General features: G+C 37.8%; 1 protein-coding gene across 1 annotated transcript in view; it reads right to left on the minus strand.

Annotated features, from left to right (window-relative positions):
* LOC105051822 (ABC transporter D family member 1) overlaps positions 1-20784 on the minus strand; it is a 35981-nt gene extending 15197 nt beyond the window's left edge. The window contains 9 exon segments of the mRNA XM_010932446.4: positions 4803-4881; positions 4968-5106; positions 5458-5912; positions 6119-6316; positions 11748-11972; positions 14176-14270; positions 14273-14460; positions 17865-18030; positions 20534-20784. Of these exon segments, the coding sequence (XP_010930748.2) occupies positions 4803-4881; positions 4968-5106; positions 5458-5912; positions 6119-6316; positions 11748-11972; positions 14176-14270; positions 14273-14460; positions 17865-17926 (1441 nt within the window). The 5' untranslated portion in view covers positions 17927-18030; positions 20534-20784.
* Between the last annotated feature and the right edge of the window lie 5395 nt (positions 20785-26179).

Below are 26179 nucleotides of genomic sequence, written 5' to 3' on the forward strand. Positions count from 1 at the left end.
CTTGGATTGGGATTAGTAAGGATCATAACATCTAGATCCATTTTAGGTATCATATAATCCCCTGGCTTATTGTATCCAACTTCATCATGTTTGCTACCTATAACATGTGGAAGTCCACTTTATAAAATTTATTAGGCTATATGGCATTTAGAATTACTTTTTTTTTTATCTCTAGTAACTTAGTAAGCTCAAGCATGTAAAACACTCGAGCTTGTTAAGGTTTTGACTTCTAAAAAGTTAGGGAGAAACAATGATTTAGATTTATCTGAAATCAAGATCAATAGGCAAAACTCAAATATTTTTACAACCATTCGTTAAAATCCCCTTTTTCCCCCTAAAGTTATTCTGCCTAAGACACTAATTGAATTGAGAAGTTGTATATGAATACCTTCAATATTAGAGATGATGTATGTTTTATACTTTTATTAGACATGATATAAATGGGTTTTTGATGGTCAAAAGTAGACTTCGTAAATATATGGCCTTTTATTCTTCATCTATATACTTTATACTCATTTTTTCAATTATTGCTTAAAAGATTTTAATCTTATGATCCACAATCCAACCTGACGTAACCCACTCAACAATATATGACTAAATCCAACGTGTACCAATAATGGTCCAGAGGCTTCCTAGATGATAAAAATCACTATTTCAGTTCGCTTTGGTAGTCTTGAAAATCTTGTCACCGGAAGGGATTGATGCACTCTCCCAATTCCCTACTAACGGGCCAATGAGATAGAGTTTTTGGTTCATGGGTCAGCCCACCTGAATGGCCTAGAAGGTGGCTTACAGACCTTGGAATTATAGTCACTAGTTTTACATTTTGGGAATAATTCAGTGAGGCCGAAAACTTCAGAATTTAGAAAAAAAATCCAGCAAATTTGGAAATATTTCTAGCAAAATTCAGAAAATTAAATTAATAAATAACAAAAAGAAATCCAAGCATACATATGCTTATACATAAATGAAATCACAGATATATAAATACATTATTGCCTACAAAATTTCACAACAAATTCACTTCGTAAACCAAGGACTCAAGTCCCAGCGGAACATCCCGTGGGACCCTAGGACTGGATACCATCCTGTGTGTCGGGATGGCTGTCCCACTAGCATCACAGCATCCCAATTGGAACATCTTGGGATATCCTCTATCCCAAGTATCGAGACAGGCAAGACAACAGCGCATCCCATTCTATGGAAAAACCGAGATAACCCCATCCCACGAAATTTAAAATCTTATCGTAAACTTTCACATTATATCATCTTCAATTTCAAGGATTTTTAGTTTGGTATATTCCAACGAATCAATAAACAAGATTTTTAAAAAAATTCAAATTGAAAGTTTGGTAAAGATTTTGGATTTATAAGTTCAAGAAAGATAAAAGAATTCATGTCCACTCTCCATTGCTGAATGCTTGGAGAGGAAAGGTTGATGTAAAAGAAGATGGTCAAAAGTTTTACAACAAATTCATGTTCCTCCTCTAAGTTATTCTATAAAAATGTTAAAGAAGGAGAGAGATTAGTTTAGCTCCCTTCATGTTCCCTGAGATAGAAAATACCTGGATCAAGGTTTCCTGTATCGATACCGGTGGCCGGATCGGCCGGCCGGCAGTACGATACGGCACGCCTCCGTTCCGTTCCGAACCGAGACGAACCGACGAAGAAAATCGGAAAAGAAAAAGAGAGAAAGAGAGAGAAAGAGAGAGAGAGAGAGAGGAAAGGAGAAAGAAAAAGAGGGAGGGGAATCCGTCGGAGGCCCTCCGATGGAAAGCCATGGCCGTCGGGCGGCGGAACGGCCTCCCGCGGCTCCGCGCGAGGAACAGAGGCGATCCGCCCCTGTTTCTCAATTTTTTTTTAAAATTTTTTTTTCAAAATGAAGTCAGCAAGTGGTTTGCCGACTTAATTAAGTGAAGTCGGCAAACCACTTGCCGACTTCGTTTTGAAAAAGCTTTTTAAAAAAAAAAATCCGAGGAACAGGGGCGATCCGCCCCTGTTCCCCGCACGGAGCCGCGGGAGGTCGTTCCGCTGTCCGACGGCCACGGCTGCCCGTCGAAGGGCCTCCGGCGGATCCCCTTCCTTCTTTTTCTTCCTTCCTCCCTCTCTCTCTCTATTTCTCTCTCTTCCTCTCTTTTTCTTTCCGACAACGGCATGTATCGTTTTGCATGCCGGAACCGTCTCGATTTCCTGTCGGGATGGTTCGGCACGCCCCGTACCAGACAGTTCGGCCCGATATGGCAAACCCTGCCTGGATAGCTTGAGCCTTGGAGTATTTGGAATGAGATCCATGTACTTATCTAGCTTTTATTTTCCCTCCCCAGATCCATCAAGTCCCTCCCATCCATTTAACTGAAAGAAAGGGGAGACCTATTCCTTTTTTCTTTCCTTTTCCTTCTCGCCATTTCCCCAGGCTGCCATCCCATCCACTTATCTGAAAGATGGAACCAATCTTTTTAACCTTCTCTCACCTTTTCCCTGGGTTGCATGACTACATCGCTTTCAACCATCCATGGAAACCGCAACATTACCGAGCGATAGTCTGAACAATTTATTTTCTCATGAACTAACAAATGAATAACAGAATAATTTGGCCTCCATAACATGAATAATCTATAAATTTTTGAAAAATCAGCAAGTATCATGACTATGCTTGGAGTATATATGTCATAATACAATAGTCTTTCTGGCCATCCGCAAATTATCCTAGATAAAATGGTAAGCTACATCTCCACCTAAGCTTGGTGTTATGCTGCTAATTACTAAATCCTTCATCAACTTTCATCAATGTCATCACATAAAAACCATCTAGTGCATATGCCAACACTTTTCTTTGTCAGAATCATTGGTCCCGTTATCATCATAGATTATGATCTATAGCAAAAATATCTAAATGTTTCCATCATGTTCAGATAATGTCTACAACGGATAAATAGTCAGAACAAGTTCAATATTCTAAACACAAACAAGGCATGAAGTCATCCTTTAACTAAATCTGAGCAAGAGCATTTGGGAATCACTAATGACCTTCCAGTAAAGGTGAGTGCTCTTGACATTTCATAAGAATTAGATTTGGCAGATTTCTATGAACAAAATAAAATTGATATTAATAAGTAGTTTTTTAAATAAAGGTGTAATTGATGAAGAAAATAGCACTATTTGCAAAACATTCTGATTTAAAATCAATCATTTCATTTCAACATGTCTACACGAGTGAGGCAAAAATTGCAATTTTAGATATTTGAAAACTATTACTTGAAGGATGAAAGCTTATTTAATACTTCAAAATCATTCGCTGAACCATCCTGCCGGTGGCTAACTGGTGTGGTTCCGGTGTGCGATTCAGAATGCCTGTGAAAATGGAGGGAGGGAGAAGGAAAGAGAGGAAGAGAGAGAGAGAGAAGGAGTGAGAAGGAGAGAGAAAGGCCCACGATGGCCGGCAATAGCCCATCGAGGTCACCAGAGGGCCTTCGAGGCTCCGCAAGATGCAAGAAGAGAGGGATAGATAAAGAGAGAGGGGAAGGGAGAGAAGAAGAGCCAGGAAAAGATGGTAGAGATGCTGCTGGATGGCCACCATGGCTATCGGACGGCCCAAAATCGCCCATGGTTCGAAACAAAAACGAAGCCCTTGTTTTGGCATGTTTTTTTTAATCAACACGATAAACAGTGAAACCGACAATAAATTTGCCCCTATTTATCATATTTTTAAATGACCTAAATCCATTGTCGTCTTCACTATTTATCATGTTTTTTGAAAAACATACCAAAACAGGGGCGAAGCCCCTGTTTTGAACCTGCGGCGGCTGCAAGATGGTTTTGGACCGTCCAACAACCCTTCGACAGTCTCCCCACCGCCTTTTCTTGCTCCTCTTCTCTCTCCTCCCCTCTCGCTCTATCTCTCTCTGTTCTCATTTTCTCTTACAGAGGACTACAAAGCCCAAGAGGCGCCAACGTCTCCGTTAGCCTCCCTTTTCTTCCCTCCCTCCCCCCTCTCTTTCTCTCTCTTTTCCTCCTCAGTTCATCCTTCGTTTTCATATCAGTTCGGATCCAATATGGTCAGATACAAGAGCATACCAACTCGTAGTCTCCTACCATCAGCTAACTGGCAGAGGATCCAGTTCCAGGTCAGTGATCCTTGCTTTAAATCATAAAGGTTCTAAATATTACACAGTGATAACAAAAAAATAAGGGACAACACTTAGGTTGCTCCACTATAATCCGGGTGTCATGGGTTTGAAACTCGAAAATAGCCTCTCCAACCACATAAGCAAGGTTGCATACATCTAATCCTCCCCAGACCCCATAGTGGCAAGAGTCTCATGCACTAGGACACCCTTTTTTACCTCAGCAAGTTATCTAAGATGTAATCTTCTCCTAAGAGTCTTTTATGTTGCTCAAAAACCTTCTGAAAAGGAAAAAGAAAAAGTTTTCAAGGTAAAGTTTATCTAGCCAGAACCAACTTCCATTATTTTAGCACCGCACCATCCAGACAGCTGAAAATTCAATTTTCTCAAAAACTTCAATTTTTCGGGGCCTTTTTCTATTAGTCAAACAGAAACATCCAAAATTGCTCGCAAGAAATAATTACAGGTCTTGGGTTTTGAATTTCTTTAAACAAAATAATTATAGATTTAAGATTAATATCTACACTCTAGTATAGAATTATGAGTAGCATGAAAAGTTGGGGAAAAAATACAGGAGGTTCTGGACTTAGACCTCAATTCTAGTTTCATTATAACAACCTCGAAAACAATGGCCAGTCCTCGACATTGTAATAGAAAAATATAATTAAAAAAAAATACCTGTGATCAGAAGATTAGAGCCTGAGTCAACCCTAAGACTCAGATTATCCACCAATACATTTCCTTTTGGTGTCACAACCTGAAATTTTTTTTTATTGGCATCATAAAGACAAATATTACAAAGATAATTGGAAAATGATGTATATTTCAGTAAATTTGAGCTACCTTGACGTCTGAGAACTCTATGTAACTCGCTTCACTGATATAATTCCCACTTGAGCCATTTCGCATTAATGATCTGTCCTGAATGGCAGATAGCTCCCTAGAGACAGCCATCAGCTCATGAATGCGATCTGCATAACCACTGCACAAGAAACTGAGTTGGAAGGAAATCTCCAAGGATGGCACATGAGCGATCAATGTTTCGTGTCAAAATTTAGACATCGATAAACCTCTAAACTGGAATTTGACAAGGACATAGAGTAAACTGTTGACTATAACAAGCTACTTGAACTCTTCCACAACAAAATCTATACACAGCAGCATGACAACTAAGACATAATATTTTCAGAAACAATTATGGGTAAACATTGGTAAAAGCAAGTTAATCCATGCATATGAAGGAAAAAATGTAGAAAACAAACTAGAATAAGCATTAAATATCAATTGGGACTTGAACAGTCAAGTCAGAAAAAAGAGTGGATTAAGCAACAACCTGAGACGATTCAACCGCCGAGAACTTATAGAGAGAGTCCCAAGGGATTGAAATAGTGAAATTATCACGCTTGTATGATAACGAAGATTGCTCAACATTTCTGCTCTTCCTAACGTTGAAGCATCAGGTCTAAGATTGCCAGCAAAAAAGGGCTCAATAATCAGGACAACTGCTACTGTAGCACCAAGATATTTTACGAGAAAATCTTGAATCATTCCAAACCACCAATTGTCATGAAGAACAAGATTCAAGTGCTTAATGAGAATCTTGAATTGTTGTTTGATATGAAATGCTTCTCTATTCTCTCCCTCGTAAAATGCGACACTTTCAGCATGGGTCCTTAACCGTGAGTGAAGCTGCCGATAATCCCCTTCCAATTGCTGCTCCTTGGACATCAGTTTCCCAAAAGCAGGTGAGAAGTTTCTTATCATAGATCCCGCCCCTAATACATATGCCTGAGAACCAACAACTAATTAGCATTGTTAAGCTACCTAGTACATAACATATAATTAATTACAGTCATGTTATCATTAAAGGATGCATATAGCTGGCAGCATATCTTACAGAGAGAAAAAAAATGTGAGAAAGAAAATGGAGACCAACAATAGGGGCTTGTGAAGAAACTAATTTATTTGATTTATAAAAGAGGAATAAATGTTACCAGTATCCAGAGCACATATTTTGGACTTGCATAGGAACAGAGGCGCCACGTATATATCAGGGCATCAGTAACTGCTGTGAGATCATCTTGTATGAGGTCACTCAGTTCTGAAGAGAATTTTGGTATATCACTGGCAATTCGTTGCTCTGGATTGGTGACTTGGTCATCAACATGTGAGATTTTGTAGTATACCATATTCTGCATTCCAGAAAAGGATTATATGGAAAATGTTTGGATGTACCTAAAAGACAGTCTGAAAAACCACATGACAGATATGCATCCCAACTAGATATATATGATAAAGAACTCAAGGATAATTACACAAAAGACAAAAAGGACATGTTACAAAGGAGAACTCTTTATAAGTGTCATATCACAATATCAAACTAATGAGTTTCTAGCGATTAAAACCAAACCTCACAGTCTCAGTACAGGACCGCATACCAGTAGGAGACTTGTATAATTTTTTTATTTATATAAAAAAAATATATATTTTTGTTTCAAGGTTTTTAAGCTTCCTTTATTTAGTTTTGAGTAGAAAATAGAATTTTGTGAGTTCATTTTTTTATGTTTAAATATAATATATTTTAATGTTTTTGGTTACAAGTCAAAAGAATTGGTATGACTATATAATACACATTAAATTAACTAAGTATAGCAATGAAAATAAAAGGTTATACCACTATATGGATCTGACTAAGATCTACAACATGTCAAAAAGTCATACCAAATACAGAATTTTAGCATGATTTTGCTATATTTCTAATTTCTGCCCATTTATGGGATGTAACGGGAAAAGAAAAGAAAGAGGGAAATACCTAGATTGGAGCTCCTGCTTACCCTTCCACACTCTCCCTTTTCCTCTCATCCCCTCGTTGTCTTTTTCTCCTTTCTTACCTTGAAAGAGAGGGAAAAGGGCGTCAAGCCCTTTCTCCCTCAATAATTGAAGCCTTGAAGGACTCTTATTGAGCCAAACTGCTCAGAACCAAGCAATTCCGAGAGGTTAAGACAGTAAGGACTGGTGCTACCAACCGAAATGGTGATTAAGCCCAGTATATACCATGACTAAAATATATGGACTAATCACAGATAGTGATAGCACAGAAAATGTTGCACCTTCTAAACTAGTGGAGAACTTGAACCTGAAAATAGAGTGAAAGGGGTATCCCTTTTAACTAGCATGGTTAAATGACTATGATCAAGTGACCATGTTGAAGAAGTCCTATGTGAGTTCCCGTCTGCAACCATGTCCTTTTGGGACATCCTTGGTTGTCCGATAGGAAGGCCATGCATGAAGCATATCATAATACTTACTCCTACACCATAACAATTAGGACGCAGCTTGTTATACATCCTATGAAGCCTGTAGCACCACCAGTGAAGCTGAAGCAAAGCCTGTAGCACCACCAGTGAAGCTGAAGCAATCAAAACTAGCACAGATGACAACAAAAGCAATCAAGCTAGAGGACAAGCCAATGCACAGTAGAAGCAATTGATCCAATCAGATTTCTAAAGTTTCTAGTTGCTACAATAAGGTTTCCAGGCTTCCAGCAGGCATCCCAACCATCCCATTTTCGTGAGAAAATGGAATTAGGAAAAGGTCGGGACTCCATAACCAATCCATGTAGGGAGAAAAGAAAGATAGAAATGAAGGAAAGAGAGAAGAAGAAAGAGAAAAAAAAGAAAGAAAAGAAAGATGAAGAAAAGGAAAAGTGAAAGGAAAGCAGAAGAAGCAAAGGGAAAGAAAGAATGGATGGAACAAGAAATAGAAAGAAAGGAAAGAAGGAAGAAAGGAAAGAGAGAAGAAGAAAAAAAAAAGAAATAAAGGAAGGGATGAGAAAAAAAAAAGAAAAAGGAAAGAAAAGAGGGAGGTAGAAGAAAAAAAAGGCAAAAAAGGATAGAAAGAAAGGAAGGAAATAGGGGGAGAGAATGGAGGATTAAGGTTTTAAATCCCGTGGGACGAGACTGTCTCAATTTTCTGATGGAACGGGATGCGCCACTATCCCACCCCGTCCCGACATTTAAGACAAGAAATGTTCCAAGATGTCTTGATTGGGACGTTGTGATGCTGGTGAGATGGCCTTGTCCCGACATATGGGATAGTACCCCATCCCAATGTCCCGCGGAATGCCCCATCGGGATCTAAATCCTTGTAGAGAAAATCTACCAAGATGCATAATTAGAGCTGCTACTGACACGAGAGGACATACCGGGGCATTTTATTCCATACGAAAACCAAAACACCTCCATCCCACGGGATTTAAAACTTTGGCTACAATTTTATTTTTAGTCGATATTTTCTATTCTAGTGGTTCAATAAATTACAAGGTATTGTTCATATACAGTACCATGAACAGCAACCAAAGTTGTTTTTGGGTTATTTTAGCCATCAAGCCTCTTTTACTTGGTTCAAAGTCCTAATCTGAGTCAAGTTTGCCCATGTTTAGAAGGTTGTTAGGATTAGTTTATTTTCTTTTAAAAGAATCCTAAAACGGTTAGGAAAGGGCAGCAAAGGTTTTTATGAAGGGCTATGTGTGCTGCTGGGAAGATAGAGATTCATTTAATTTTCATTAATAGTCACAGACCACCTTTCTCACCTACTTCTATTCTTCTTCCAACTTCTCTTTCCACCCTTTACAACTGTTTCCACTATCTTTTATGCTAATCACTGCTGTTAAATGGCAGATATCGGGCTGATAATCAGTTCCATAACCAGATCTGGAGCCATTTTATATGAACAATCAAAAGACAGGTTCTAGTCGGTGTGCAAAATTCAAATCTGAATCGATTCAATTGCTGTGAAATTTTGTGGGACACCTAACTCCAATTGGGATTACACCACTTGGCAAACGTTCTCAAAATAAGCAATATAACAACCATTGGAACCGAGATATATACCTCTATGTGATTGAAAATACCATATTTTCCATCTGCTAAAAGGCATGGATTGCCAAACCATGCGAACTAGCTGGTTCGAGTGTACCAAACCGAACTGGCCGGTTACTGACATGGTTCAAGGCCTCACTTCGAAATATTAAAAGCCTCCTCCTGTGGTCCTTTAAAACCCTCTCCACATCCTTTGAAACCCTGTTGAACTTGCTACCTTGTCATAGACCCTCCTCCCTTGGCCTCTCTCTCACCCTCCCATGTGGACCCTTCAACACCCTCACCTCTCTCCCACTCCTCCTCTGCACCCCCCCCCCCACCCTTTTTTTTTCCTCTCTCCCCTTGTAGTATTCCTTTGAAACCCCTCGGAGCTAGATAATGGCCCTGATCTCCTCCCTAGACGTCGATTCTACAAATGAGTCCCCTCACTCTCTCTCCCTCCCTCTCCTTCTTCCTCTACACCCTCTTCCCTCTCCTTCTTCCTCTCCGGCCCTCTCCTTCCCCATGGTTTCGATACACCATAGCTTGGTACAGTATGAACTAGTACCATACTATTCCAGTCACCAGCCTACACACCTATTGGCATTGATTCTGCCATCCTTGTGCTTGAGTTTCTCTTCAAAGTTCAATCTTATTAGACACCCTTTTACATGAGACCTCATCCGTGGATGATTCAATTGAGATTTCATTGTTGAAGCATAAGATACCATATTTCAAGACCTTATCATGAATCACACCCAGTAAATTCAAAAGCTAAGTTCTTTTTTTGATGTTCTAGGCAATATCATGTCTTTTTTCCTTTTTGAATGCACTGGGAGCAAATTCATGCCACTTCATTACTTTGTAGCATCTATCTTTAGTTCTTAACATAATTTCCAATTTATACATGTAAACAATCAAAAATCTAGGATGTTATTCAGATTAATTATTTATGCATATTGCATTAGGACTGGAAGTGGGCTTGGGCTTGGGCCGAGCCGGCTTCAAGTTGGGCTTCGAGCTCGGCTCGAAATCATTCAGGCCGGGCTCGGGCCAAAAAATAGGACCCGTTTTATTTTTGGGCTGGGCTCGGACAGACCTTTGGTTCGGCCCGAGCCTAGTCCGAGCCCAGCCCGAATATCAGCCCAAAGTTCAGCCTGAGATTTTAGGACAAATCCCACGGTGCATAACAAAGCCTAAAGGACGGGGACGCCATTTTCTTCCAGAAAGTTCTCCCAGAGTTCTTGGACGCTGGCGAGGTTCTTGAAGACACCAGCAGCGACGGCCTGAGTGGAGGGTGTGCCGACACAGCAGACCTCAAAGAGGGCGGCAATGCCCCCTTGGGAGCCAACTGCCATGACGTTGTCCTTGGCAAGGGTCAGGGTTTGGAGAGTGATGCAGGCCTACTCTCGGACGGCGCCCCCACCATCGCCGGACTCGAGGGCGCGGGCGAGGTGGTGAAGGAGAGGGGCGCCATCGGTGACCAGCATGTGGCGACAGCTCTCGACGGCGGCGATCCTTGCAATCACGGCCACGGCCTTGGCTCGGGCCTCGCCGCTGGAGGTGGAGTCGAGGCGAAGCAAGGCCGGCACCACCCCTTGAGCGGCGATGATCATGATGTTCTTGTCGTCCTCCTAGAGGAGCGCAATGAGAAAATCCAACATGACGATTCTTGACACCGGGCTCCCGATCTAGAGGCGGGTCACGAGGCTCCTAGCCTCAAAGCGGACAGATTCCCGACGGAAGGTCTTGGTGGCCGCCGCAGCCGCCTTTTGCGACATGGGCGGGGGTTCAAGGAGGGCGCCGGTACGGAGGAAGAGGTCGGCATCAACGGCAAGCTAGTCGAGGGCGGTGGAGGCGGCGGCAATATCGCTCTGGGTGCGGAGCTTGCCAGCTGGGGGATCAAGAGAGTGGCAGTGGAGGGCAAGGGTTAGGGTGAGAGAGAGGGTTTGGGAGGAGGAGGCAAGGAGCGGAGCAGAGGTCTTCAGCGGTGTGAATTGTGGGCTAGGCTAGCCCAATCGGGCTCGGGCCCGAGTCTTTTAGAAAATTTCGGGCCTAAGCCCGGTCCGAAGTCCCAAAAAAAATTCGGACCGGGCTCGGACGGGGGTATAACCCGGCCCGGCCCACTTCCAACCCTATATTGCATATATAAATAGTTGACAACATGATCTTTTAGGCTCATGTTTCACTATAAACCATTAATTTTTTCACAGAGCTGCTTATAGTCCTATGGCACACATCGTATACAATTAATATTAGATGTCACATCTCCCGGACCTGGTTTAAGGATTGCATAACAATGACCACCATCACCAACAAGCTTTATACTTTCTGATTGGTCCATTTTATTGCCCCTTCCACACTCTGAACCCCTTGCTGATAACATATCTTTTTTCAACATTTTCAGAAGCATTTAAACAATTTTAAATCTTCATTCACATAACTCCTGATGCTCCCACGGGAAACTATAATAACCAAATCAAGCTCCAGGTCTACCATACACTTTCCTTGAACTGGCTCACTCTATCATTTCCTATTAAAACTGTCTATGGCACATAACTATTTTGATAGTAGTTCCATACCCATGACCCCAAAGATTCCTTCCACCCCCAGAACCCTGCAGGTGTACTTAATATGTGCGTATGTATGCAAGATGGAAATTCGTAAGTCTGTCAAAGGCAATGAATTACATGAACAATATAAGAGATCAAAAGAAAGAAATCATGTGTTCCAACAGCCAACTTGATCCAGAAACAACGTTTACCTCGAAATAATCAGCATGTATGAGCTCTGTTAATATTTTCCTGAACCGCAAACTTAGGGACCCTGTCAAGTACTTTGAAGTAGAAAACAAGGATGACTGGAGAAAACATAAAAGAATATTTTCAGCAATCAGGCGCAAAAAGGTTGGTACACGCCGAAGAAAAGCAGCTCGAAACAAGAATCCTTGAACTTTTGCCAATCGATTGCTCAAGGCAGTTCTCAATGCCTGCAATAACATTTGAATTAACATTCTTTCACAAACTGTGTAGTACATCAGATATGGAATTATCTATCTCTATAGGCAAAAAATTGATTCCATCCAGGAGCACTCTAGTATACCGGCTGTATGAAAGCAAATCTTGGTAAAGGTGAAATAAACAAACATCATATAGCTAAACTAACTACATGTATTGTAAACACAAAAAAATAGATGGATAATAACAGAAAAATCTTGCTTTTTTTTTTTTTTTTTGAGAGCAGCTAGATATGAGTTTTTAACAGTGAGTAGCAAGCAATGGGCGACAGTTGTCCAGGAGTGTAAATGGCTGCATGCAGCTCTAAACTAGCATGAAATTTATAGAGAGCACACAGAGTTTGCTCAATATCTATCTTTCTGTAGAACTAAGCCAGTATGAGAAAGAAAAATATTTCTTAAGTTGAAGGGGATAAAAACCTAAAACATCAAGATTCTAGAGTTCTCACATGGAAGACCTCTTCCAAAAGTCACATTCTAGATGACTAGAGCTTGATGGTTTTCCGTAAAGTTCCAATGATTTGCAGCTTCAATTAAGTGCTGATTTTCAATGAGGATGTCAATCCTAAACTGACAAGCCAAGAAACTTAAGAGTTCAAACAATATAACCAATATAATTAGGCACCAGGAAATTATAACTAGTACAAGCATCACAGGGAACATAATGGATTGACACATGTGAAAGCCTTGGATGAAGATTGATGTGATTAAGTGCACTATTTTACCAGGATATGCTAGCTTCTACCATATCACATGATAATGACCGAAGATTCCTAAGACACAATGCATTCTTACCAAGCCAAAACACTAAGCATCGAGCATAGATCTCAACAGCATATAATCAAAGTTAGCAGCTTTCAGTTATGCTCATTCTTTCCAAGGTCACCATAGAAGCTTTCAAGTTCCTAAAGGAGCGCTATTGGTACAAAAAAAATAAGTATATACACCTGACCATTAGGTACACAATTGACAATAATATGCATTCCATGGTATGACATGGTTCGATGTCATCAATTTAATGGACAACTTGAGGGAGGAAGTGAACTCATCTTGCCAATTCCACATCTTAGTTAAGTGGACAAGATGACAAGCAGGATGCGTCAACAAGAATCTGCAAACCTCTGATACTTTACCACCTGTGGATGCAAATACAGGCTGCAGATTATCTAATGACCATGGATTTGTTCGGCACCATTGTGGAATGAGATCCATCATATTGTCATTATCAGAGAATGACAAATAGCTGGGCTTGAGGACACATTCAAAGTTATTTAGTACTACTTCATCGGAATCATGGACTACTCATCTGTTCATTCTGGTCCAGAATTATTTTGCCATACCTACAGGCTACACTATCTTCAAATTGTCTATTTTGTAATATGGGCATTCCAGATGACTTGCAGATTATATTTAGAATACTAGGAAATTTCTGAAGTGAATAACTCTGAACTTTAACATGGCAAATGCAAAGCTAAATTTTAAGCCAGCCAGCTTGCTAAGAAAGGTGCTTGTCAGACTAGTTCATTAGTGAACTCTAGGAAGCACCTTCACAGAGTAGGTGCCAATCTGTTTCTTACACTTGACCAAGCCTTGGAGTTGTTACTTGTTCAAATGATAGCAATTTCCCTTCCATTGAGATTTTTTGTTTATACAATAAATATTTATTCATAATTAATAATGAGAGAACCAAGGAACTTGAACCATTAGTGTTATCTAGACCATAACCAGCAATTAGCTTCATAGAGACCAAAAATTACCAGATTATGCGAAAGTACAAACTACAAACAAAAGTATAGCACTAAGAAAACAATGAAAGCATGGTAGAGCAAAAGGGAGGAAGATATCAAAGTTTCAAAATGCCACAAAATATCAACAGTGATCAAATACTTACTGCCATATGATAACTATCACTACTGTTATGATTATGAACAAAGAACAAGACCAGCAAAAAGAAGCTAAATGCTGCATGACATCAACAGTGATCGAATACTTACTGCCATGTGATGACTATCACTACCATTACTAGCATGAAATAACTGTCATCATTGTAACTATATCATGTGAACATTTGTAGTAATTAATCATATGCTACAAAATATATGTTCAACATAGCTGTCCAAGGATTAAATAGAAATGACATCTAGAGTGCCAAAAATGTGAAAACAAAGAAGCTCACAGCTGTGGCCACTAAGGCCATAAGATTGCGCATGCCCATTGGGCCCATCTGTGAGAGCAAGATTGAAGCTAGAACATGTAGGGATCTCAATCCCCTCTTTTTCGCCTTGCTGTCCTAATTGAATTATCATCTACACCATTCTGACTCGAGCTCTCCTTATTTTCACCAAGCGTAGAGAGTTTAGCAGAAGATCCTGGTCTGCCAGATCTGCTATGCCATCGTGATTGCATATATGCAACAGTTCCACCAGCCACTAGAACACCCGAGACCAGAGCAAGTGTTCTCCTGTTTGATACCATAAACTTTAGACGTCGAGATAATACTGGAGACATACAAGACATTCCAATGTACAATTTTTTTAAATTAAAAAAAAAAAAAGAAAAAAGACAATTCTATTATCCAAATGGTAAGCACATGATAATGATGTTACATATAACAAAATTGGCTTCACAATAAAATAATGAAAATAATGAAACAAAAAGACCTACAGAAGATTTGAAAGCTACTAAAAGATTCAATGCCAAAATTATAGGGACATATTGTAATACATGTAAAAAGATTTACTGATTCAACAAAAAGATAACAAATGTTATAAAAACCACAGACATAGGTTAAGTGCAGAGAAAGTGTCATGTAGCAAATAAAACGCAAAAGGAATTGAAATCTAGACTGCAACTTTTGATTATTACCATAACCATAGAATTTGATTATTTGACCTCTTTTACACAGTTGTCATCAACATTATTACTAACACAGCTCCGTAGTTTGATGCAAGTTTATTCAAATTCTTCCTCACTGCCTCCATTTGAGTTTGTGTTGAGACAAGGTTTGCCTAGCCGGTACCAGGGCCCATACCAATCAGTGACAGGATGAACCCTTTTTTGCTGATTTTCAAATGACGTCAGCAAACCATTTGCAGACTTCATTTCCAAGTCAGCAAAAAAATTACAGGACTTTCCTTCTTTTGAAACAAAAAAGGGGGAACCCTTGCTGATAAGCCGAGAGGGCAGCTCTCAAGCACCCCCCCTCTCTCTCTCTCTCGGCCTCTCCTTCTCTCCCCCTCCCTCTCCCTCTCTCTCCCACCCTTCCTCCATCTCCGTCTCCCTCCCTCTCTCCTTCTTCCTCTCCCTCCATTTCCAATCAGTGCACTGAATTGTGTTGGTAAACGACTAGTCCAGTTCAGTACACCCTAAACCAGCCAATTCAGCACAATTCAACAAACCACGTGTAGAGATTGGTTGCAATTCTAACTCTTCAGTAAAATACACAACCCAAATATCACACCTCATTTTGTCCTCCATCAATTTATCAATTTAATCAGTGTGGTCTTGTTCAGTTATTAGTTCAAAAGCATGTAAATAATCAATTGAAATTGCCATATTTAAATATCTTTTCTCACACACATTTTAAATTTTGTCATATGACTTTCTAGCACTATAGCCCCGAACAGATCGAAACACTAGAGTGTATTATTGCAAAGGACAAAACAATATAATCTGATACAAAGTTAATATGTAGGTTACCGTGGCAAAGCCAGGAAGAAAATAGGGTGAGCCCCCATAATATTCCAAATCTCTTATACTAATTTATAGGTCCAGCCCCTAAAAAATCTTCACCATAATGCAACCCCCCCCCCCCCGGCCCCCAAAAAAAAAAAAGGGGGGGGGGGGGGAATGGTGTAATTTCCCGGCCCCTAATTTTACTGTGTATACTTGCTAATGCGATCAAATAAACAGAAGAAAACAAAAGGAGGAATCACAGGCTCAAAAATTCCCCCTCCAATCTCCCAAAAAGAACCAACTCTTACAATAGCATGTCCTCTCTTACCTCACATATCCAGTAATCAGAAAGCTTCAATTAGAATGGAGATAAATTCTGAAAACTTTTCTATTTGTACACTGTTACAACAGCAGGTGCATGCAGCAAGAAAAATATTAATTCACACACTCACTTTTTGGAAACACCCAACACTTCATATCACCAGGATGAAGGGTCCACATCTGGGTCCCAAAATGCAGGATGGTAGTCAATTGGGTGTTGGGAAAAAAGGGCACATCAAGTATTGCATGTCATTTTTAAAATAATGTCCACATTTCACATGAAATACCAATAAAGAAATTTTTCCATTCAATATCACTAACATATGTGCAATAAAAATACCATCTTCTTTCTCTTCTATGATACTATAACAAATAATGATTTTTTAGTGCATGTACAAATTAAATTGATACTCATAATGCAAGATTGTAGAGTATGAAAAAGGTCGTACTGCACATGTCAAATGTCTGGTTAGGATTAATATATGCCCTCATTCTGGACTGAGACTGCATCCACATTGCCTTGCTCACCTACATCATGTAAATAATAAGGTCGAAGAGACTCCTTAGACCTATATTTGATCTGCAGTTAAGTCCTTGCTCACATCAGTTTCATGACAAGCTTGCATAACTATGCGCCTCAATTTTGTGTAGCAAATTTATCTTGCTAATATACATAGTGGGACTACTCAATGCTACTATAGGGTTTGGTTGTGTCTCAATTAACTTCTCTTACTGAGGATACTTTTATTGTCAAAATAGTGTACCTAATCTGACAAGTGTTATATAAGCATCTAATGCTGTTACAGCTTATATTATAATGGAGATAGATATTAACCTTCGTCAGGTTGTTTAATGAGCTGTTGCAGAACCTATTGTCAAAATATTTTCATCCATATACTAATTTCCTTGTTCACATGGTGAGCCAATTTGTTAATTAATCCATCACCTTATTGTGGCTCTTTTGGTATCCTTCGATACTTCTATGGCACTTTCACTTGTCATTTGTCTTTTATTTCTCCATGAATGATGTACTAACACAATCCATGTTCATAAATAATTCAACCAAAAGTAGGCCAATGGCCCTGAACAATGTTTAGCCATAAGTCCATCATATCTAACCAACTGTCAGCCTATAATTTTGCAAGCTAGCATACTTGCAGGTTGAAGCTCATTAACACACTATAAGCAAGCAAATACATTCTCTACAGCTTTCTGCATTTGCATAGATGTCAATTTTATAATTCACATGGAAACCAAAAAAATTTTTCTGCTTCTCATGGTTCTCAATGCAAAGTCAGTTTAAAGATCATGTGCAATACTGTCGGTCAACAGAAGTTTGGAGAATAGAGTTCATAAGTCTATTGAATATTCCCTTTAAACATCTTATTTTAACATTATTATATTTTCTTTTTCTTTTATGGCTATTGTATTCTTTGCTTTGAGGGCGGACCTTAGTATAATGGTAAGGTTGCTACTTGCTCCAATGTAGCCTAGGTGTTATAGGTTCAAAACATGGAAATAGTCACTTAGCATGAAAGGGTAGGGCTGCGTACATCTGCCCCTTCCCATACCCACAGTGGCGGGAGTCTCATGCATTAGCAGCCCTTTTTTTAATTGTATTCTTTGTTTATAACAATATATCTGTTGAAGTCCATCACTGTATAATTAAGTTGCTTCTTTCTTAACATGTTATCATTGTTTTCTTTCTTTTTTTCCCTTTTTTTTTTTTTGTGTGTGTGTGTGTTGGGGTGGGGAGCTTGTTAGGTTAAATACAGTCCAATTTACCAAGGTGAGAATGAGGCGATGAAGCATCCTTAAAGAGCCAAACTCATGGTATTCCAAAAACACAAGTAGAATAGATCCACAAACCTCCTAGAAGCCAGAATGCTGCGCCCATGCTCAGTTAATGGCAATAACTGCAGAGAAGGCATGTTTTAAAAATACTTTATCAATCAGTGAAAAATTTCTTCCACAAGGCACAGGCTGAATGTAAGAAAAGGAAGAAACCACTGTTCTGGTCATCCAATGTTTGACCCTGGCAGAGCAGAGAGATAAAGAAGAATTAATCTCAAAGTTTTTCTGGGCCAGTAAAGTACAACTAAACAAAGAAGAAACTGTTGTGAAAACTGAAAAGCATTAAATGATAAGAAGATAAAAAGGAAAGCAACAAAAGGATTATTGCAAGTGTCCAGAAAATAAACCATCATTCTTTATCAATCCTATACACAGCATAAAATGAATGAGATATTTTTTTCTTCTGTCATTACATTAAATGAATTTCAACTCAGACACTCTTAAATATGGAGGAGGAATTATGGTCATTAACTGTCCATTAGCTTGGTCAATGGAGTTACATTTACAAATTTCAAACCAAAGGATTTGGATAATAATGCATTTTTGTGATAGTGATACTTCTAGTGCTGATCTTTTGCCTTCCCAAATGTTCCAGGCTCGGAAGAGCTAAATTGAGACGGAAGATAGAAGACAATCTTGCTCAGGGTAGATGGATGATTCTTGTTTGAGGTTGACAGATTATTCCTAAGGAACATGTTTCATAGTTACGTATTGTACTTCTCTAAGTGAAGTATTTTAAGAAGGAAGGGAGAGAATGGTGTATAATTCTTGTTCTGCATACATCTATATTACCATACTGATTTTACATATTCATCTTCATACTTGGTCTATCTAGTCAGGAGCAGAAATCACCTAAACAAGATGTCCTATGGTATTACTTCATATTGGTTTTCATTTAAAGCATCATATCATCACAATTATGAGCTTATATAATCCCCTTTACAAAGTTATTCATCCATGATGGTTAGCAATTACACAAGGACTCATCAGTATCCTCCAAACAATTCATTATGGCCATTCTTAGCTTCCACAAGGCAATCCCGAGATCCATAATGCTGTACTTCTTTGTTTCAATAGACTAATATGTTACTTAAAAAAATACTTAACATTGGATATCACTGAGATTTTGGGAATACATATACATATAGATAGATAGATAGATATCAAAAAAAGCACCCTCTAGCTGTTCTTTCTTCCCAATTATACTATTGATCCCTAAAATCTTGTTGTAAAGCAGATATGAATTGAATACATTTAATTCAGAGAGCAATACATGGGAGCTCCAGAAATATCTTAGACTGATCGATTTTTCTTAAGCAATACCAACTTGGCAGGGGTCCCAACGTCTGGGCCAACTTAAAAGTTGAACATTGCTGCAAACAGATTTCTGATTCACCATAGCATGTGCCCTTGTATTATATTTTATTGCATTCATAAGATTGTTTATCATTTGCATTTATTACGTTATTCCGCATCAACCCTTATATCTCACTAGAAGAAACATGTGCAGACAATTGAGAATACGTAATGGTGACAAAAGAAAATCATGGAAATGCAGAAAAAATATATAGGTAAAGACAATGGAAAACTGACAGAGTTGCAGGCAACTAAAGCATGAAGTGCAGATTAAAAAAAAAAAAAAACTGTAGGTGTTATCAAACCAGTGGAAGATGCCATAAAAACTAAGTGTCAATATGCCTGTTGAACCATTGCCACCTGAAGAATCGGTTACCATGGCTTTTAATGTCAATGGCCATGTCTACCAAATTTACTCAAGACTAAAAGAATGCTATCCTTATGGTAACATATGCATATCAAACATTCAATTATAATACCAGAACTTTGGGGGAATTCTTAACATCTATAACTAGATTTTGAACAATAGTAATAAGACCATCTTTCAAGAATGGAACATTGTTATGTCCCATGTAATTAAACATAAGCATGGTGGTAGTTAAGTTCCAGAGATAGATGCAAGATAAGTGGCAAAAATTAGAGCTGAAGTAGAAAAAGTTTATGGACAGCACCTCCAGCGGGCAGGTGTCAAGAGAGGTGTACACATGGTTAAGCGGTTAGATTCTTAAGCGAGTGGAATCTTTGAATTTATAAATGTCATATTTTTGGAAAGCTTTTGCACAGGATAGGACAAGAAGGTTGCATCCAATCCACATATTCTTTGCGAGTTTGGCTATATGCGAACAAGGGGACGAAAGGGTCAACATGACAATATCTCTCTCTAACTTTCCTTCCAATTTCCAGGAAACAGCTCAGCTTCTGATCCAATCATTCGCTTTGTCTACGAATTAGGCAACAAGAACAGGGTTTGCAACAACAACAATAAAACATTTGAAAGATACGTATTATTACGGTGTTGTGATGTTGTGAAAGAAAAATTCTTTGTTGAAGACAGATTACTCAAACTACATAACCAGGAAACATATCCCGGTACGAGGTAATACCTCAAATACCCGTTCAATCCCAACCAACCCTTGTTCCAAAGAAACAAAACTAACAAACTTGTCTTCTTCCACAGAAATCAAGAACGACCAAAGTAATTTAAATCCAAGAATCAACTTTCTTTCATGCAATCAAATCCTAATAACAGCACAAAAGTAAAAGAAATCCAAGATACAGGAAGTGACAACAAGAAAATCTAAGAAAAACAAAGAATCGGAAAATCCTACTTGCATCAGATGCAGCGCATAGATCGCAAGGATCGTAGATGACGATGGAGAAGCGATCGTCCCCTGCTATGCCTCCCAGAACGGCCGCAAGAAGCGAAGTCGATGCGCTTGAAGACCTCCTTAGGGTTCCCAAAGGCAGGCAAAAGACGGGAGAGACAGAGGAGAGTAGGGAGACGAAGAATGGGGAAGAGAGAGAAAGGAGGAGGAAGGGGGAAGAGAGAGAGGGGACCGAGTCGGAAAGGCGCTTGCGGCTCGTGGGTTCGGACTATCGTGTTTTTATAAGTATTTTCGGCGACGGGTAAAATACTTCGACGGTGAAATTTAGCTATCGTGGGAGTTCCCTCGGTTGATTGCCGCACGGTATTTTGATTGGGCACACTAAGTGAGTGACACGTCATCCAACGATGGCCGCACGCCAAAGTACCACCACATCTTTCTGAGGATAAATTCGTTGGGGTCTAGCGTGAGGGAGACGCGTAGGTACAGTTTATTTTTTAATATTTTTAAGATATAATTTTAATATATTATAGAAATAAAAGAGAATATACTAAATATAAAAAATAATTATTTTATAAAATAAATTTTAAATATTATTATTGCTAAAAAACTAACAATTATATATATATATATATATATATATATATATATATATATATATAATGGAGTCAATGTTTGGGTAGAGCTGTCGATTTGTCAAATGTTTGTGTACTATTTTACCTACTATATAATATTATAAATATTATTTATAATATATTATTAATAATATTTAATTAAATAATGAAATGAAAGATATTTTTATCGTATAAAAAAAATAAAAAATATGTACTAGCATATAACTGTGCAAAATATTAGCAATTATTTCTTCAGCTTATCATGTGTAGAGAAAAGTGCACAATAGCGACATTATACTTACATATCGCACGGGATGTAATTTATATTGTTCTTTTCTAATTAGTTTTGAAACTATTAGTTGTCATATTATGCTAATAAAATATATGTGAATGATGATTTTTTTTGCGCTGCTTTTCTATATATTACAGCTACAACATTATTTAGTGCCCCCATCATCATTCAAATGCAAGCAAAATAAAAGAAGACATTCACGTGATTTGGTAGGAAGTAATGGATGATGACCACCAAATGCGTTATTTCCCAAATATCTAGTTATGCTATATTAAGATACCAAAAGAAAATCTACCACAATAATCCAATGAATTTAATATAAAGCATTTTAGCCTACTCTTAAGCAACCAATTACTACAATCTATAAATTTCTCAATGATGACTTTTCTCCATATTAAATAAGAAAGAGAGGTGGGATTTTATCTGTAATGAAATCTCGAGAAAGATTATTTGACAACTTATAAAATTAAATTTCTGAATAACCACTTATCTTGATAGGTATTTTAAATGGTCATTTACTTTTTTAAGGAACAATTGTCTGGTTAGAGAAGAGCCCTATCAATGCAAAGCCTCCAAGATGCGATGCTTGCGGTCTCACCCAACAGAAAATGGGGACCAAGAGCATTCCCATACTTGGGAGAGACCGTTCGTTAGCAGAAATCCATGTTGTCGCTTGTTTATCAACTGGTTGGAGTTGTTGGCACAACACGTGAAAAGTACTCAGGCCCATGGCCTTCGACAGGCCCTCACTTGGAATGCAGTCAAAAAAGCATGTGAACTTCGACCCAAAAAGAGAAAAAAAAAAAAACATGTGAAAAGTGTTGAGAAGCATACATCATGCCAAAGCGAGTTACATGGAAGTTCATATCTTGAATTCAGACAACTACCCATGACTTTTTGTTTTTTTTTTTTTTTTTTTGGTAATGATGGGTTTATGGAATCATACATCAAATCCCACAATCTAGATTGCTCCATAATAATGCATATATTTTCTCATCGATCAAAAATATCATCATGTGATTGGATGAACATCTATATGTTCGCGACTAAATATACCATTTGATCACTTCGGACATTATTTGTATTTATCAAAAAAAAAAATTTCTTCCGGCACCGCTCACTGCACACACCAGCCAGGGCCGGTCCTGGGGCAGGTCAAACGGGGCGACCGCCCAGGCCCCAGGCTTAGATCTTGTATTGATGTTCCAATAGAGTGTAAGGATGGTTTTCTATAATATTATAATAAAAAATAATTAAAAAGATTAATGATGGATTTTATACACTGCTTAACGAATATATCTATAGAAAATTATTGCACGTAGATTAATTTTTTAATGATAATTAATATTTAAAATATATTAATTTTTAATAGAGAAGATCATATTTTTTTATTTAGTCTTAGGTCTAAAAAATATCAGGACCGATCCTGACACCAGCACCTGGAAGGGCTATGCACCAATAGCACGAGAATAAAGGTACTCCTCTCTTCTTCTACCGTAGAAAAAAAAAAAAGAACGTGGTCTCTATTATCTTCTTGGGAAGGGTGAGTTGGGGAGTGGGATCAGGCTATATTTTTCTTATCTTATCAAGGCCACTTTTCATGCTGTCTACAGTACAGTTCGTGGGTGTAAAGGAAGCAAAGTAACTTCTAAAGAAAAAAAAAAAAAAATTATTCCCTCCTTGGAAACATTTGAATATTAGAATAGAGGCATGGGTCAAGCCCATTATGGAAGATTCAAGTCAATATCTCCCACTCTCGTATATCCCACATAAATATTATATCTATTATTTACAAGCAATTCTTAATAGATCAATTCATACGGATATATTTGTCATGCAACCAGCGAGTACATCTGCATTAAGCTTATTATGCACTGGTTAAGATCACATAGAAATTACAATAACAATTTCACTGTACCCTAGACTCAATTAACTACATCAGTCCAAACATCTTTAATTTCTTATAAATATATATATATATATATATATATATATATATATATATATATATATATATATATACTTCTCCCGACATATATTCACAATTAGGTCATAACCAAGTAAGGTAGACATGATTGTCCAACTGGGGAATACATGTATCGATGTAAATATAAATTGATCTTCCTTTCCTACTCAAATCTCTCTATCTTAACCTGGCTGTTTTTCTAACATGTCCCGAAAGTTGCATCATTCTTGATCGAAAAAAATATATCAAAGTAACAGTCACTAGATCAAGATTTCGAAATACAGTCGAAAGTCTTGAGGGTACTATAAAAGGTTTATAACCTTTAGGATCTCACACAGTAGAGAGCAATGATTTATTTTCACAAGTATGAATCACGTACCACGACATTCAAATTTCTCCTTGGAGCATATATCAATATAATTTATAATATTTATATTTATGAACACCGTACAAACCTCAGCTAGTCATCCTTATTTGACTAATCCAAAATCTCATAGGGAGACACTTTTAATTTACTTTTCTCAATATCAGGTGTAACTGAGATTTCTTGTCTGACCTCCAACAGGCTTTGTGGATCATGAGATATCCATGTTGATATATATATATATATATATATATATATATATATATATATATACAAGGTGACTCATAATTATTTTAAGCTTGATCTCTCCCAATGATCATCTCATGCTTAAGAGTCTCATCTCTGCACACACCTCAATGTCAGAGGTAATTACTCATGTAAGAAAACAATCTCAAGCCTGCCTGACATACTCTTTTCCTCACATATCATTTTCTATATATGTGTATTCAAGATGGAGGATTACAGTTCATTTTCAAAACATAACATACATTTTTATAGACAAACTTATGTCTTTGATACAACCTAACGGAGTACTTGACAAGATTACAATACGAAGCAAAAACAACATTTATATTTTGTGCAATCCCAAAACATTCACATGCCTATCATGCACTTCTTTTGGAAGAGACTTTATAAAGGGATCCGCTACATTACTATGCGTAGATATGTACTTCACTGCCATTTCTTTCTTTGCTATAAAGTCTAAGTAATGATAATCAATGTGTTTGATCTTTGAATGATATTTGAGATCTTTCAGAAAAGCAATTATTGTTTTATTATTACAATAAATCGTCACATGATCCTTTGAACTTTCAGTAACCCCCAAATGATTAAGAAATATTCTTAACCAAACAGCTTCTTATATTATAGTATAACTTGCTACGAATTCAAACTCTATTATCGATATGGATACACCATACTGCTTCTTGTTACTTCAAGATATAGTACCATTATTCAGCCACAATGCATAACCAGAAGTTGATTTGCGTTCAATTAAATCGCCGGCTAAGATGGCATCAGAATATCCGACCAAGCATAAATCAGGCCCATTGTAGCATAAACAATAATCGGTAGTGCCTTTCAAATACCGTAATCAATGTCCTCTTTTCGGGTTCGATTGAAACCTGCTAACTAATCCAATCGCATACCATATATTGGGACATGTACACAATATAGCATACATCAAACTTCCAACTGCACTTGAATAAGGAATCCTTGTCATTTCACTTTCTTCTTCTAGAGTCTTTGGGCACATATCAAGGCTCAAATCTTCACCTTTTGCAAGAGGAGTATTCATAGGCTTGCAATTCTTTATTCAAAAATATTTAAGAAGTTTTTTTATATAAGGCTCTTGAGAAAGAGCAATCATCTTTCTACAACGATCCCTTTGAATTTTAACTTTAAGTATATAATTTGCTTCGCCTAAATCTTTTATGTCAAATTTTGATGATAACCATTCTTTTATGGTTCACATAAACTCCTTGCAATTTTCAGCCAGTAATATGTCATCAATATACAAGGATAGAATTACAAATTTATCGATGGATCGCTTGATATACACATAGTGGTCCTCACGAATCATATTAAAATCATACGATATCATCGTCTAATAAAATTTAAGATACCACTGCCTAGATGACTGTTTAAGACCATAGATAGATTTTTGTAACTTGCACATTTTGTGCTCTTAGCCTTTTTGAGCAAAACTAGTAGATTATTTCATATAAATCTCTTCATCTGGTTCACCATTCAGAAAAATAATTTTAACATCCATCTGGTATAATTTCAAATCCAAACGTACTACAATAGCTAGTATAAGATGAATAGAGACGAATCTCACCACTAATAAAAAGGTTTCCACATAGTCAATACTTTTTTGTTCGATATAACCTTTTGCCATCAAATGAGCCTTGTATCTTTCAATTGACCCATCCGCCTGTCTTTTGATTATGAGAACCCATTTGTTCTCAATGGCTCTATGCCCAGGCGGTAAGTCAACTAACTCCTAAACTTTATTCTCTATCATAAACTCCATTTCTTCTTTCATTGTCGTTTTCCACTTTTCTTTAGCAGGATAAGAGAGAACTTTACTCACCGTCTTGGGTTTCTCACTATCTTATGGAGTAACCATCAAGATCTCACCTTCATTCTCACCACTTCCATCTATGACCCTCTTATTTTGTAGAGTAACCATGAAGGTTTTACTTTTAATCTCAAACCGACGTTTCGATATGTGTTTACGGCAACTCCTACGAGGCTTTTATGAAACATGTTCACTAGGTAACGTATTGCTCCCACTAGGCTTATGAATCTCACGAGCCTCTCCTTGTATGTCATTTTCATAACTAAGAGTATTTACGTTATCCAAGTCATTTAACTCATAAAAAATAAAGTCTCAATCAATTTCACCTTT

Source organism: Elaeis guineensis, chromosome 9 (genome assembly GCF_000442705.2).
Source record: "Elaeis guineensis isolate ETL-2024a chromosome 9, EG11, whole genome shotgun sequence".
NCBI lineage: Eukaryota > Viridiplantae > Streptophyta > Magnoliopsida > Arecales > Arecaceae > Elaeis > Elaeis guineensis.